The following is a 15,397-nucleotide window of genomic DNA, read 5'->3' as shown; positions in this document are numbered from 1 at the left end:
CGTTCGAGTGAGGTCGAACTTTTCCTTTTTCTTTGATGGCGAAGGCCCTTGGCCTTAAAGGGTGTTATTTCGAACTCATCGAAATAACGGCCCGTCGATGTTCGAGCGATGTCGAACCCCTTCTTTCGTTTGATGGCGAAGGCCCTTAACCTTAAAGGGTGTTATTTTGAATTTATCGAAATAACAGCCCGTAGACGTTCGAGCGAGGTCGAACCTTTCCTTTTTCTCTGATGGCGAAGGCCCTTGGCCTTAAAGGGTATTATTTCGAACTCATCGAAATAACGGCCCGTCGATGTTCGAGCGAGGTCGAAACTTTCCTTTTTCTTTGATGGCAAAGGCCCTTGGCCTTAAAGGTGTTATTTCGAACTCATCGAAATATCAACCCGTCAACGTTCGAGCGAGGTCGAACCCCTTATTTCATTTGATGGCGAAGGCCCTTGGCCTTAAAGGGTGTTATTTCGAACTTATCGAAATAACAGCCCGTCGACGTTCAAGCGAGGTCGAACCTTTCCTTTTTCTTTGATGGCGAAGGTCCTTGGCCTTAAAGGGTGTTATTTCGAACTCATCGAAATAATTGCCCGTCAATGTTCGAGCGAGGTCATACCTTTCTTTTTTCTTTGATGGTGAAGGCCCTTGGCCTTAAAGGGTGTTATTTCGAACTTATCGAAATAACAGCCTGTCGACGTTCGAGCGAGGTCGAACCCCTTTTATCGTTTGATGGCGAAGGCCCTTAGCCTTAAAGGGTGTTATTTCGAACTTATCGAAATAATAGCCCGTCGACGTTCGAGCGAGGTCGAACCTTTCTAGTTTATGAAGGGTCGGGCATCTTCCGTGAAGTCCTAGTTTGTTTGGTATTGCTTGCATCAGATGGTTCAATACTGGTGGACACGAGGCATCAACGTTTCACATAGGCTCGCGTTGTGCGCGCATTATACTTTTCCTGCCTGACTCCGGCAGTTTAGCTCGGAGATGATGCCGACAGGGAGGGCTTCGGCTGCATCGAAGTGATTTTTGTTCTTCAATCTAGACGTCCTTGCGTACATTCGTCCACACAAATCTTATATGCTTACTTTGACGAAGTGTGGGAGGTGAGGGTGAGATGTTCTTCGCTCCCATCCGGTGGTCTAGTGGGGGGGAGTTGGATTGTAGCATCGTTTGCCTTGTTCAGGATATTCGCAGCTGATGTGGCGAGGAATTCCAGGTTTCGTGAATTCATTTGTTTCTCCTTCCCTCAACGCGCTATTCCCATGTCTCGCGTGAGTTAGATTCTCCTTTCGTGCATCTCTTGGTGAATGATTGTGTTTCTCGGCTTTGATCTGGGAAAAACTAGGAGTTTTCACTAGGAAATCCTCACAGATGGCGCCAAATTGTTTGACTCAAAAGATGTTAGACTCTTTTGGACAAATCAATCAAAGATGAAGGGGTAAATCGTAGTCAAACTTAATTGATTCCAGACCAAGAGATTTCATAATAATAAATGTGTAGGGGATGACGAAAATATCGACAATCTCGTTAAGATTCAATATTGCCTTCTTCCTCAATCCCCGAGGAAAGTTTATTACAATTGGTTTTTTTTTTTTTTGCACAAGATACAAGAATGGAGCTTTGTTCTTATTTTCCTTCTGTGGGAAAAAAATGGAGAAACCCCTCCCTTGAAAGCCTTCTTGGGCTATATATATATATAATTGAAATCCTTCACCCTCAGCGTGACTTGACGCGCTCGGGCCAGCGGTACGTTCTGGTTGTGATTCCAGGCGTTACTCTTTTCGTTTTGTCGGATATTGTGGAGGAGAATTAAAGTGGACTCTATTGATTTTCATTACCCGATTGCTAAAAAGGGGATCGTGGGCAACTTGGTCGGGGTGGTCAGATTTTGACCAATACAAAAGGTAAATTTGGAAAAAATAGTTATAAATGTCTAAAACATCAAATATTTTCAAGCAAATCCAGTTTATCAAATTACATTAATATTTTTGGGACTAGAGATATTAATATCCAAATCACCGAGGAAGTATTTTCAAATAATCCTCGAATTCGTTTTCTTACTATAAGAAAAAAAATTTGATTTAGTTTTTTGATTAAATTTTAACCAAGAATTTTTGTCTGCGTCATTTCCTTCTTGATTGGTATTTTCAGTTTCTACAATTGAACCTGGAGAAGAGGAAAGATTCAATTATTAGCAATGGTCTCGAAATTCTAATAATGTACATTACAAATTACAATTCAAATTCTGACACGTTGAGCACTAAAATGGAATTACAATTCAAATCCAAAAATTGTTTTACCATAAAACTGTTTGGAGAGTTAAACAACTTTTACAAAGAAAATTAGATAAGGCTCATTTTCATAATCTAAACTCTCCATTTGTTTCCATTTACGTGATTTACTTTCGTCTATTTAAAAAAAAAAATTAAACTTTTATTTTATTCTAATTTATAGTCACTCACATATGACATATTTATAGTTTATTTTAAAAACTTCATGTTCAGTTAAAGTACATTATATAAATAGGAACAGAAGGGGAGAAAACCTTGAGTTGACTGTGGAGGTTGAAAAGCATAACGTAACGTCCCCAGAAAGCTGCCGGAGTTAGGCGAATGGCCACGCCTACTGCCATCTTTGTCTTTCTTCTTTTTCCCCTTTTCCTACTAACGATAATCGCCGATCACTCTCAAATATTTTAACCAAAAAGTTTTCCTCGATATTCAAAATTCTTAAAATGTTTCAAAAAAGCAAAAGCAGCTTCCTCTTTCTTATAATTCCCATACTACCCCTTCATTCTTCTTTCTTGACTTCACGCTGAACAAGTAGTACTGTTTTCTCTTCAGAGTTCTCCACATTTCTCATGGAAAATCTCTCACATTCATTTGCTAAAAAGAGTTTCCACCATGGAAGCGGGTTTATTACAACAGCAAGCAAGTCATTATACGACGACGTTTTTGGTGGCCCCCCGAAGTTCGGGGTACCAACGCTAGCTCCTCGTTACGAGGATTATACTGAGATTTTCGGAGGTTTTCACTCTTCTCGTGCTTCCTCTATTCCCATTTTGGATCTTCCGGTTGTTGAGGACGAGGGTGATCAGGTGTCATTCGATGTACAAAGTTCTCATTTTGACTATTCTGAGATTTTCGGAGGGTTTAATGTTGTTGATTTTGCCCTTTCTTATGAGGATTTGGTTCGTCAGTCTACCTCTGGTTATGATTCTTCTGAAGAGGCCTGGTATGTTCATTTTTTTTTTGTGCATTTGGAAAAAAAAAAAAAAGCTCTATCATGCACTTTTTGGTTTCAATTTCCCTTTAGTTTTCCAATTCTGTTGAAAAAATGTGAGCTTGTTTATATTTCAACAAATGAACATATCTAAACTGTTGCGCCTAGGCCGGCCGGCGGGCCTTCAGATGATAAAAATGTCAGTAAAAAAAGGAGTCTAGAATATTCTAACTGGATTTTCATTCTTGCAACAAGTACATGAATTCAAATGTTTATCTAGGCAAAGAGCTAATTTCTTTATTTGAAAGTCGTAATTATCTTGTTTTTTTGGGTATAAGTTATAGGTGTCTTTTACATGTCTCTGTCTGAACTTAAACAAATCAACAGAATGTATCAATCAAATTTCATTAATGAAATCTTATTTCACTTTGGTAGTTAGGGTGGTAAGTTTTTCTTCAATTTGCCTGTTAAAATTAGTAGGATCAGTTTTATTCTTTTTTCAGTGCTCTCAAATAAGAACTGGTTAAAAAAAAAAGACTTCTCCTTTCAATGGGGTTTATAGTTTTATCTTTTATTTATTTATTTATTTTTTGTTTTCCTGATAAAAGGAGTCCAGCTCAAAGTGAGAACCTGTCAGATGAATCAGATCCTTCTGCTTTTTCTGAAAGGAGTCAGAGCTCTTCTAGTGCTGATGTTCCTCATTCATCCGATGGCATCAAGCAGTTCAACATTTCATATCACAAGACTTTCCAGAGGAGCGATGGCGTTGTATCAAATGGCATGACGCATGTAGCACATTTACATGCTATTCCCGGATATACTTACATGGTCAGTGGAAGTCAGGCTTCTCGAAGTCAAGAAGACACCGAGCCACAACCCCTTCAGGAAACTCTTGATCTCAAGCACAACGTGGACTTGAGTGGATCGGTTTTAGAAGAGAAGCGGTTCAAAAGAAGCACGTCACGAAGTATGAGCAGCAGTTATATCATTCATGGAATTAATTCAAAACTTCCGGAGACATGTAGTGAAGCTAGTTGTACTCCAGATAAGCCATTCTTAACTGTGTCAGATATCAGTTTAAGAACTAGGCCTTCAGGGTTGCCACCACCATCAAGACCGCCACCTGGCCTGGCTGCCAAGAAAGGAAACTCCGATAGACTGAATTCAAGACCCAAAGCTTCAAAAAGTTGTGCTTTTGAGCAAAAGCAAGGTGATAATTCACAATCTTACTTTGATGTGGACGTATATGCAAGTTCATCAGCAGCAGCGTCTACTGCAGCTATAAAAGATGCAATGGAGAAGGCTCAAGCAAAGCTTAGAAGTGCAAAAGAGCTAATGGAGAGAAAGAAGCAAGATATAAAATGTTACTCAAAACTCCATTTGGAGAATGGTATTTTGGAAGAAAGACCAAGCAAGACATTTGACAAAGATGACATGGCACAAAACATGCGTGTTGAAGAAATGGACGAAATCTTTAAGAATACCGAGGTTATTTCAGTTAATACTGAAGAAGAAAAACATTTCAAGTTTACTGGAAAAAGTGAAGAAAGTGAGCAGGGTAATCCTAATATGTCATCTCAACCATCATATAAAGCTGAAGGTAGAGTTGCATGGAGGGAAGGTGCAGAATTTTTTGAAGTAGTTGAAACTTACCCATCTTCTAGGTCTTCTGAGAAAGTCAAGAATGAATTTGGTTTGCTGAGAAATATTGAATCACATGAATACAGACAATTTGAAGCAACCATTGACAGACTTGACCATCCAGAAACTTGCAACAGTGTTGCAGCAAAGGAGGCTCTGGATACCGAAGAGGGAAGTGAAGAAAAGGTAGGTAAAGGGTCTTACCAATGGGGTATTAAGCATCAAAGATCAAAAGAAGATTTGGGTTGTCAATTGGAGCATAAGGAGACAGTAAAAGCAGCAGAAAGCTTATCTGACGCTAGTACGAGTGAGAAACATGTTAAAGTGGAGCAGCAAGAGGGAACAAGTGAGACGCTAATCAGCACTTCTCATGAAAGCGTAGATGACAACAGACGAGGTGATCAGAATGTGAGTGGTGGCAGTAGAAGATTAGATGATCAAAAGAGATTTATAAACATTGATGCTAGGCATATTGATATAAAGCTGATGGCAGAGTCTGAGATTGAAGAATCTGAGGGAGGGCTTAGTGATGATGAGGATGAAACAGGAAATGGACAGAGAGTAAATGATATAGTCAAGCAGGAAAGGAAGAAGCAACGTGATGCAGTTTCTGAAAGAGATGAAGGCTCTCTTCACCAGGAGGAGAATGCAACGAGCCCAAAGGAGGATTTTAGATCAGAAAAGAATGATGAGAATTTGGAGTTGGCTTGTAAACAAGAGAAGAATGAGAGAGACAAAGAGACCGATTTCAAGTGGGACCCAAAGGTTCAGGATGCAAAAGGTTCTTTTGGCTGGGTGCAAGAGGAGAGCCAATTTAGAGTGGCTCTCGAGAAGAAAGAGCATGAAGGGGAACAAAATGAGCCTCATGAAGGAGAAGAAACTGAGAGAAGAGGGGATGGCGCATGTGAAGGAGAAGATGGTGATGTGGATATGACTGAGGTATTGGAGCAGCAAAAGAGTAGGACGAAATCCCCTATGCGTTCCAAAGTAGAATTTGAGAACATATCTGAAGAGTCCAGTGAGTTTGACGGAACTGAACAAGCAACTGCATGTGATGATAAGTGGGAAGAATTGCGTGAACAGACCGAAGATAGCGCGCCTATTGAGATGGTTGGATCTGTATTGAAGAACAACAATGTGGAAGTTCACACAGATGCTACGGCATTTCATTGGGCCCGCCAACAAAATGATGAGACTTTACGTGTGGACAGAATGTCTAAGAAGCTAGAGGAGAACGTTGGAAAGCTGGAAGCAACTCAATCAGCTCTTTCCCGCGAAGTAGATGAGAAATTGGAAACTGAGCTGCAAAATTGTGATAGAGAATCAGAAATTGGAGAGGCCAATCTGCTGCCTAAAGATGGATGCGACTCTGTTTGCAATAGACAAGATGTCTTGGGACATGTAAAAGACCAAACCAGAAGAGCAGATGCAATATGGTCTACTTCTTCGAATGTGCCATTGACCAATTCAAGTGAAGCTGGTATTTGCATAGGTAAGGCGTCTGATAGAATGAAGAAGACATCACCTGAAATGGTAAATCATTCTGATCAAACAAATGTTACACCTCCTGAATGTCTGACAGCGAACATCAATGGAGTTCAGTCTGGCACTAACCAGGAAATTACAGAGGAAAAGTTTACAGCTAATCACCCTGACCATAGGAATGGAACATATTCTGAGGGGGCAAGAATGAACTCCAAGGTTGTTCAGTCTGGCACTAACCAGGGAGTTACGGAAGAAAAGTTTACAGCTCATCAGGTTGCCAGGGAATGGGCCACAAACGCAAAGAAAATTGGAGATGCTTTGGCTGCTGTGCTAGAGGATGTTGAAGTATTGTCAAGTACAGACCAGAGAACAGCAACTGGAGGTCCCCACAAGAAAGAGAGAAATTCAAATAAGATCATTACTCCTGAAGCACAAAAAATGGACGAAAGACTGACAAAAGAAAGAGAATTGGAGGAAGAATATCTGAGAAAGTTAGAAGAAGAGAGGGAGAGAGAAAGAGAAAGAGAGAAGGATCGTATGTCTGTGACTCGTGAAGCTCTGGAAAGGTCATATCTTGAAGCCCGTGAGAGAGTAGAAAGAGCTTCCATGGAGAGAGCTACAACTGAAATACGACAAAGAACTATGGCGGAGGCCCGAGAAAGATTAGAGAAGGCATCTGCAGAGGCTAGGGAAAGATCTCTAGCAGAGCAGACATCTGTAGAGGCTAGGCTCAGGGCGGAGCGTGCTGCAGTAGAAAGAGCAACTGCAGAGGCTCGGCAACGAGCTTTCGAGAAAGCAATGGCTGAGAAGGCTATCCAGGAGTCACGTGAACGAGTGGAAAGATCATCTTCAGAAAAATTTTCTGCTTATTCTAGGACCAACGAAATGAGACAGAGCTCTTCTTCTGTGAGTATCTCTTTTCCTTCTTAAACATTGAAATGCATGCCAGCTATCTACTTATTGGGGTTTCTTGACAGGAACAACATGCGCATCATAGCACAGAAACCTCAAAATTGAGATATTCATATTCTTCAGCTCATGCTGGTATGTACATGAAGCACCAATACTGTTTTTCTTTTTTTCCTTCCTTTCGTTTATAGTCTAGTTCTCCTCAGGTTTTCTTAAGAAGATTAGATTTTTCTAGTGAAGCTTCTAGTAAAATTGAATGCTTTGTAGGCATTGAAGGTGAATCACCTCAACGATGTAAAGCTCGGTTGGAGAGGTACCGCAGAACATCTGAGCGTGCAGTATGTGCTTCTTAATCATCTTGTCCCTATTAGAAGTTCTTTTCTATGGTTTTTTCTTCTTTTGTATAATCTTTTATCTTGTTCTTGTTTCAGGCTAAGGCCCTAGCAGAGAAAAATATGCGTGATCTTCTAGCTCAGAGGGAGCAAGCGGAGAGAAATGTATGTCCATCTCTTTGAGCAATACTGTATATCATGAATCATCTAGATTTCATGTTGTCTCACTTGAGGATTCCTGTGCAGAGATTGTCTGAAACTCTGGATGCTGAAGTGAAAAGGTGGTCAAGCGGGAAAGAAGGCAATCTACGTGCATTGCTTTCAACTTTACAATACGTATGCTTGCTCTTCAAATTCTTTATACGGATAAATACTTTTCTTTAGCTAATCAAATACTAAGTGCTTGTGGATTTTCTTTGTATTGCCAAGTTCATGTTTAACTCTGGATCAAATGAATATTCATCAGGATAGGCGAAATAGTTCTTGATTTATATTTTACAGGTTTACCTTGCTGAGTCACTTGACTGCTTAAGTGAAAGGTGTTTCATTCTCATTTACTTGTAGTTATTTTCAAATGGAAAAAAGTTAATGTGTCAGGAAGTGCTTCTTTATTCTATTAGTATCCTTTGCCAAATTATGTTAACTTGGCTAAAGTTAAACGTTGACCCAGATGAGCCTTTTCTATCTTGCATTTTCTTTGTCTCTTCATTTAATTACCTCTTTTAAATAATTGGTGTGGGTGTCTGCAACTATCAAAACAAGCATTCCTAACATTTGCTGACAGGACAGTGGTGCAGTTTTGAAACAGAAATGTGAAAGAATGTCCCGTCCATTTTTCAAACTCTTATATGCTTCCTGATCATTTTTTACTAAATAAGAAATTTAACCCATTAAATTTGGACATGGGAGGATTTAACTAGTGAAATTGTCGCGTATGAGATGTAGTACTAATCATAGCAGTGAGAAAGCTCTGGTTGCCATCGAAATATGACTGCATGACATGTCAATAGTGAAGATTAATTTTGAGTTTTTAATAGTACCATATAGCTTCTTTTTCACACATTATCATCATATGATTTTGGGCCAAACCTCCATAATGTAGAAATTCAATGTATCCATCCTCGTTTGCAGATTCTTGGGCCTAATAGCGGTTGGCAGCCAATTCCATTAACAGAAGTTATAACTTCAGTAGCGGTGAAGAAAGCTTATAGGAAAGCTACTCTTTGTGTGCATCCTGACAAATTACAACAGCGAGGTGCTAATATTCAGCAGAAGTATGTATGCGAGAAGGTCTTTGATCTTTTAAAGGTGTGTTTTCTCATTTTTCTTTCTTTACTTATATAAATTTATCTTACCTGTCAATGTTCTGTATACTAATGCAATACTCTACTGCTGCTTAGTGGTGACTAGTTTGTCTCTTAGTTTGAATTGGTCGGAGAACGAGAATATTTACTGTATCGACCTAATCATTGTTATTGTTAGGACCTTTGTTACCATTGATAAAAGAATGTCTGGGATGTGGTAGTTTCTGCACCATAGTTTTCTCTTAACTTGACATATATCTTATACTGGAATATGGTGTGTGGTACTTCTAATTGATGTAAACCTATCACTTTCACTCAAGTTCTTGCAAGACTACATATAAAAGTGTGGGAAGGGGATAAATCTAACAACACAAACGTCTATGGCTACCACAAGTTTCAAAAGTCTTTCTTTCTTTATAATCTGAGAAGTTTAAAGTTGTATTGTTTCTATAGATGTGTCATTATTTTTGGACAATCTAAAAAGGAAAGTGTGTCGCATAAAATAGGACAAAGAGTGCAGTATTTTAGCTATACAGTAGCAGAACTTGTTGGAAAAAAAAGAACTTCATTGGGTAATTTGTAATGTGATGAACCACGTGGCTTATTTGTTTCGTTTGTTCCCCCTTCTCACTCCTTTTCTTTAAGTCAAATTCTTACTATTGTCTGTTTTCTGTAAGTTGTTACTCTAATCAGGAAGGCCTTATTAGGGGGTGAGGTAAAGACCTATATTGCGCGGACTCTCCAAAATGTAGTCGCACCCGTGTCGGATCCTTCAAAAATGCACTACTTTTGGAGGATCCGACACGTATCCGGCCACATTTTCGGAGAGTCCGAGCAACATAGGTAAAGACAGACTATCATCTTTGACCTCATAGAATTTATTTCTACTTCTCCCTTAATTTTTTATTTTTATTTATTCCAGCCAGCTTTCACACCTCCCTCTTTCCACGCTTCTTTCTCTTTTAGTATCTGCTTTGAGTTCTCATAGTTGTCATCATTTTTCTGTGTCTACAGGAAGCATGGAACAGGTTCAACTCTGAGGAGAGGTAGTGGAAGACTTGGTTGCTCGGCTGAACATGTAATTTGCACAGTAGTGAGTAGATTCTCTTTCTTATTATTTTTTTAGTTTCTGCATGTAAGCGCAAGCTTTAGAAATCTGACCTGAAAGAAAATGGGCTAACGTGGCTATTCATTGAAATGGAACTTTCTGTTAAAAGGCTGTGTTATTGTGCTACTATGTTATTGTTCTTATAATAATAATAATAATTACTATTATTATTATTATTGGTATTATCATCTTTATACTATTGTTATTATTGTTATCGCTAGTTTCCCTCCAATGATTATGAAAGATGGTAATCTCTTTTCTGCCAAATGATATGCAAGCGCCTTGAGAAAAGTTTTTCCAGAAAGTTAACACAAGATCTTGCTTTTGTAAAGCTTATAAATTGGAATATACGTCCTTGTATTTGGATCCAGATTTCCTGCAGTGATTATAGATTCTCTTTCTCTGCAAAATATACCTAGGATCTTTGATATCCTACTGTGCAGCTGCCTTTAATCAGCAAGATGAGAAATTCCATATATTCATTGAACATTTTACTCATTTAGTATTATAAAACCTCGAGCAAAATTACATTAGAGAACCAAGAAGCAAACTTGTTGCTAGGCATGCTCGCCTCTTTATTTTGTAAGATTGCCGTTCTAGATTTTCCCATTGGTTGACTTTCCTGTACCATTTGCAACTGGTGAATTCTCTTTGCCACTTGCATAGTTTTCAGCAGAAAGGGGAATGGTTTCTTTGTCACGTCCATTATCTGCTGTGCTTTGGGTAGAAAAGGGAAGCAACTGCTTCTGTCGACAAGTCTCAATGGCCCCTTTATACATATCCTCCAAAGTGTACTTGAATTGAAACCCCATATCCGTCAGCTTCTTTGGCGAAAAATACACCACGGGCAAGTCCTTATCGATGCCTTTAAACCTGTTATTTACCCAAGATTGAGTTACCGAGCCATCACTCAGTGAATGGGCCAAGTATACTTAGGCATACAGAGGAGTGGAGAGCTTACTCAGTAGGGACGTAGTACTCTGGCCATTTCTCTCGGACCATCTTTGCCACATCATAGATGATAGCATGATGGGACGCGCAGATGAATCTTCCCTCTGCCTTTGGCTGCTCATATAGGAAAATATGAGCCTCACAAAGATCATCCAAATGCACATATTGACCTTGTTTAATGATGCAGTAGTGAGCTTCATTCCCTGCATTCTCAATCTGATTAAACCAATGATTGTAAAAAACTGTTTCTTAAAATAATTAGTATGGTGTTTACTTAGAAGAGTAAGTATTCATCTTCTGTACATTGTAATAAGATATAAAGACTACACCATACCAGTAATTAGTGAAAGTGCAGTGATTAAGCTAGGTGGGAATGTAGGCGTGAGGAATGGACCAACAACCAGCGGCGGTATGATGCTAATAAAATCAAAGTTCTTCTTTTTAGCTGCTTCCATTGCGGCCTTCTCTGCCAGTATCTTGGAAACAAAATACATCTGCAATGAAAATAATTCACAAGGCAGTAACGATAAAAATACTGTTTCTATACATAGAAAGGGTGTTCCTAAAATATAGAATAACCAGACGAACCCATCCTGTCATCTTCTTAGCATATATGAAGTCCAAGTCGCTCCAGCTGGTCTCGTCATAGAAAAGCTTTTGGTGTTCTTGGGCATCGAGAGTTCCAGCCGATGAAGTGAAAACCAGCCTCTTCACTGTGTTTGCTTTAGCACATGATTCTATGATGCTTAACATTCCCCTGACTGTTGGTTTAATTACTTCATTCTGTCACGTATATAAATGTCTAGTGTTACATTAGAATTGATCAGCCAGAAATGTGAGAATGCAATAAGTATATATGAGTTACTCTGTTACTGTTCTAGCTTGATAGTACCTCAGGGTCCTCGGACTCGAAATCCATAGGTGTTGCCACATGGAATACTCCTTGACAGCCTTGAATGGCTTCATCAAAGCTTCCTTCCACTGACAAGTCCGCTTTCCACAGCGTTAAGTTTGTGTCAGCTTTTGGCAATTCGAATAGATGCTTTACCTTCTTCTTGTTCTCTACAAAAATTAATGCATTTTTACATTAGGGTCATGTCATTCTAAGAGACACTTTTAGCAATGTCATATATACACTTCTCTGGACACTCATAATGCAGTTTGTATGGATTGATTAACGGCTGGAAAGAAAAGAGACAAAAATGTACCAGGATCACGAACAGTAGCGTGAACATTATAACCACGTTCAAGGAGTCTCATGACAAGCCAAGAGCCAATAAATCCAGCTGCTCCAGTGACGCAAACCGTCGGTGCTACCGGAGGAGGAGCATGAACAGCTGCATGAGCTTCACTTGCCATTTTCAGAAATGAAAGGTAGAAGAGTGGGAAAATTTTTATGTGACTGGACTTACTAGTATTTAAATTGAACTACAATGAGATGAGCTTTATTTATTCTTATGTCGTGTTTATACTACTTGAACGTAGGTGGTGTTAGGAGTGGTAATGTTAGATGGTATGCACGTGCTCAACGCACCGTTAAGTTACTTCATTGGATTAACCAAATATGACTGACTGACTGGTTGGTGGGAGGAAGAAAAGGGCTTGTGTCTAGTGTCTGGTTATTTGGCAGCCACATCCTTATCTGCATATAGAATAAAATGTATTGTGTGTTTAACCAGAAAATAGGAATTTCGGTCAAAGCTTATTTTTAAAAGTATTCGGGTTACTGATAATCAAATAACGGAACTTTTTTGTAATGAGAAAGGAAAATTAGAATAAGAAATAACGAAACAATCAATATAAAGCAAAGTAAATAAGTATATTCTATTAATAATCAGAACGTATCCACACAAATGTCATTTCTCTTCCTTTTATAGCTATTTCTAAGTACAATGTCTCTTCCTTCTCGTAATCGAGTCATTATGAGCATTTAATGACATTAATGAAATGTTATAACTGGCAATCGTAACTATTTCGTGAAGATTTTGTAACGTTTCTAATTATTCATGCTCATTAATTAAAGATTAGTGAATTTGTACTTTTTGTTGTCTTGATTCATTCCACCGGTGTCTCTTCAAATTATCAAGAGACACGAGCAACCGTTTCTTCTTATCTCTTATACATTTTGCTCGTACCTATTAAGACCCGCATCTCTTTAAGTACTCTTTTCCAGTTGTCACTTCTCTAATGATCCACGTGTCTTGCAATGTCAGCCGCTTAATTAATTCCACGTGTAATATTTATTTTTCCAAATATAGATAGTCCCTCCACTTGCCAATTATTCAGCAATTGAATATTTGGGAAGTGGATCTCTTTTATGGCGGGAATTTTTGCCGCCGTTTCCCACGTATCATTATACCTTCTTTTGAGCTGATGCATCGTATGTCACTTCCATTTAATGCCTCTAACATGTGGCAATCATCGATTGGCTCTGCAACTCTGCAACGGGTTTTAGGGCTTTTTTGCGGCTGCTCCAATCACGAAGTGAGTTTTCATAATGACGTCTCCATCATTGCCTTTTTTGTACGACGGCTGCTTCTGCATATAAATACATCTTTTGCCTTTAATTTCACGAAAAAACTTTCTTGAGTGTCCTTTATTCATATCTTATTCTTGTTCTTCATCACGTTCAACTCCTCAATACAACTATGTCTTCCTCAAACCCTGATCCTCTAAAAGTTCTTATTGCAGATGAACTTCCTCTTGCTCCTACCAGAAGTAGGAGAAGTGGGAGGTTACGTAGTTTAGGAGCAGTATTTGTACGAGGTTCTTCTTCTCAACCTAATTCTACTCCTTCATCATCTTCTAGAACTAGGGCTTCTTTTTCACATAGATCTTCCACTAAAAATAGGGATGCTAGTGAACCAATACGTGAACCTTCAGTTGATGAGATCATCCTTGCTGAACTATCCTCCTATTCTGACAGAGAATCAATTAGAAATCAAGTTACTTCTATGACTTCTCATGATTGGGCTGATGTTTACCCCTCCCAAATTACTGAGGGTTTGATTTCCGTTGTACGTAGAGATTGTCATTGGAAATTTGATTTTCCAATTCTGGTTCCCAATGAAAACCAAAGGATCACTTCTTTTAAAGCTGGCTTTTCTTTTGTGTATACATATCCCTTCACATTAGGTTTTAGGCCTCCTATTGACCTAGTCATTATAGAATTTTGCCGTTTCTTTAACGTGTGTTTAGGGCAGATTGGCCCTATTGTATGGAGGGCTATGGCATGCCTTATGTATTTGGCTAACATGGCTCAATTACCCTTCACCTTTTATCATCTAATCCATCTCTACTCTCTCAAATTATTACGTCATGGGATTTTTACTCTCATGGCGAGAAGTAAGAGAGTTTTAGTCAGCCCTGAAGATGATAAAGATCGTGGTTGGTATGCCCGGTTCGTCGCTGCTCCCACAAGTGGGTTAGTAGGTGAAGAGAATATGCCATTCCCTGAGAATTTTGCATGTGAGTTTTTCTTCCAGTTTTTTTACTTTTTTTTATAGAGCATTTACTTCTGGTAACTGTTTTACTTTTCTCTTTCAGCAACCATAGGAACTGTTGAGAAGATTTCTGGTTTATTGTTAACAATTGCTCCTATGGAAGTAAGGTCTTGGAAGTATCTTTCAAATAGATTTGGTTGGAAGGTTAAGACTCACGGTAACTTTCTCTTCCACTTTCTCCCTTTTCTTTGTTCTTGCCTTAAAATTTATTAACCCTTCTTTTTATTAGGGTTTCCCATTCAAGGTGTGAGTGCTGAGTCAATTGCTGCCTCTAGTTTCTTTAGCAAGAGCTCAGGAAATAATTTTGAGTTCCTCGTAAAAAAAAAAAGCTAACAGACCATAGGATTCTGAAGATTAAGAGGAGAGGGAAGAAGGCTCATTGATTCGTAAGCCACGAGCCAGAAGACTGGTCATTTCTGATGACGAAACTCCTCCTCCTCCTCCTCCTCGTGTGTTCTGTGTTTGATCTTAAGAGTGTTACTTTAGTAAGTTCTGATGAATAAATGCCTGCAGCACCCCATGATTCTACTGAACACCTTTTCTCTAGTGGATTTGATGATGAAAGCTTTGGCTTAATTACGGAGGAAGTGCCTCTGACCTCTTTCCCTGTGTCTGCTCTGATGGAACCTCAGTTGCTTGTTCCTACTGCTGCCGCTACTGCTTCACCCGTGGCTATCTGACTTCTTCAACCGTTCCTACTGTTACAACCTCTCGTGTTGAAATTGGCTCTTCTAGCGAAAGTAGGACGATGAAACAAGTTACCAATGAAGTCCCCACAGATGGTAACCTTTTGAAGAAATCGGGCCAGGCTGACGTGTGGTTGAAACCACTGATAGACCTAGTTGAGAAGTCTAAACTGGAAAGTCATCGCTCTCTAACTTGGATGAATGGTATTGTGCATTCATCTTTAAAGGTATAAACCTTATTCATTTTTTTATAAACCTTATTCATTTTTTT

The 15,397-nt window shown here is 39.1% G+C and overlaps 2 protein-coding genes across 3 annotated transcripts; one reads left to right on the top strand and one right to left on the bottom strand.

The window, feature by feature from the left end:
* Positions 1-2,525: 2,525 nt before the first annotated feature.
* LOC104212412 (auxilin-like protein 1) lies at positions 2,526-12,189 on the top strand. Of its 2 annotated transcripts, XM_009761657.2 has the most exons (9): positions 2,526-3,219; positions 3,816-7,239; positions 7,311-7,377; positions 7,510-7,580; positions 7,674-7,739; positions 7,821-7,910; positions 8,706-8,882; positions 9,893-9,971; positions 12,098-12,189. In XM_009761657.2, exons 1-8 carry the CDS (start codon positions 2,846-2,848, stop codon positions 9,926-9,928), a joined length of 4,305 nt encoding a protein of 1,434 aa, XP_009759959.1. In that variant the 5' UTR covers positions 2,526-2,845; the 3' UTR covers positions 9,929-9,971; positions 12,098-12,189. The 2 variants fall into 2 exon arrangements, with proteins under 2 accessions (XP_009759959.1, XP_009759958.1); XM_009761656.2 differs by lacking the exon at positions 12,098-12,189 and having other exon boundaries at positions 9,893-10,168.
* LOC104212411 (dihydroflavonol 4-reductase) lies at positions 10,465-12,472 on the bottom strand. The gene is made up of 6 exons (XM_009761654.2): positions 12,146-12,472; positions 11,830-11,999; positions 11,526-11,720; positions 11,272-11,431; positions 10,948-11,140; positions 10,465-10,859 (listed from the first exon to the last, which is right to left on the bottom strand). Exons 1-6 carry the CDS (start codon positions 12,294-12,296, stop codon positions 10,583-10,585), a joined length of 1,146 nt encoding a protein of 381 aa, XP_009759956.1. The 5' UTR covers positions 12,297-12,472; the 3' UTR covers positions 10,465-10,582.
* Between the last annotated feature and the right edge of the window lie 2,925 nt (positions 12,473-15,397).

This window comes from Nicotiana sylvestris, chromosome 2, assembly GCF_000393655.2.
Source record: "Nicotiana sylvestris chromosome 2, ASM39365v2, whole genome shotgun sequence".
Lineage (NCBI taxonomy): Eukaryota > Viridiplantae > Streptophyta > Magnoliopsida > Solanales > Solanaceae > Nicotiana > Nicotiana sylvestris.
The sequence above is the reverse complement of the archived record's forward strand: the minus strand, read 5'-3'. Positions and strand labels throughout refer to the sequence as shown.

What these genes read in the sequence shown, in the direction of transcription:
- LOC104212411 (XM_009761654.2), bottom strand. Translation starts at nt 12,296, where the DNA reads ATGGCAAGTGAAGCTCATGCAGCTGTTCATGCTCCTCCTCCGGTAGCA. An exon ending in TGCACTTTCACTAATTACTG is followed by an intron (nt 11,141 to 11,271) that starts GTATGGTGTAGT and finishes TTGAGAATGCAG; the next exon opens with GGAATGAAGCTCACTACTGC. An exon ending in GAGTACTACGTCCCTACTGA is followed by an intron (nt 10,860 to 10,947) that starts GTAAGCTCTCCA and finishes GGTAAATAACAG; the next exon opens with GTTTAAAGGCATCGATAAGG.
- LOC104212412 (XM_009761657.2), top strand. Translation starts at nt 2,846, where the DNA reads ATGGAAAATCTCTCACATTCATTTGCTAAAAAGAGTTTCCACCATGGA. An exon ending in GGGAGCAAGCGGAGAGAAAT is followed by an intron (nt 7,740 to 7,820) that starts GTATGTCCATCT and finishes ATTCCTGTGCAG; the next exon opens with AGATTGTCTGAAACTCTGGA. An exon ending in TGCTTTCAACTTTACAATAC is followed by an intron (nt 7,911 to 8,705) that starts GTATGCTTGCTC and finishes CCTCGTTTGCAG; the next exon opens with ATTCTTGGGCCTAATAGCGG.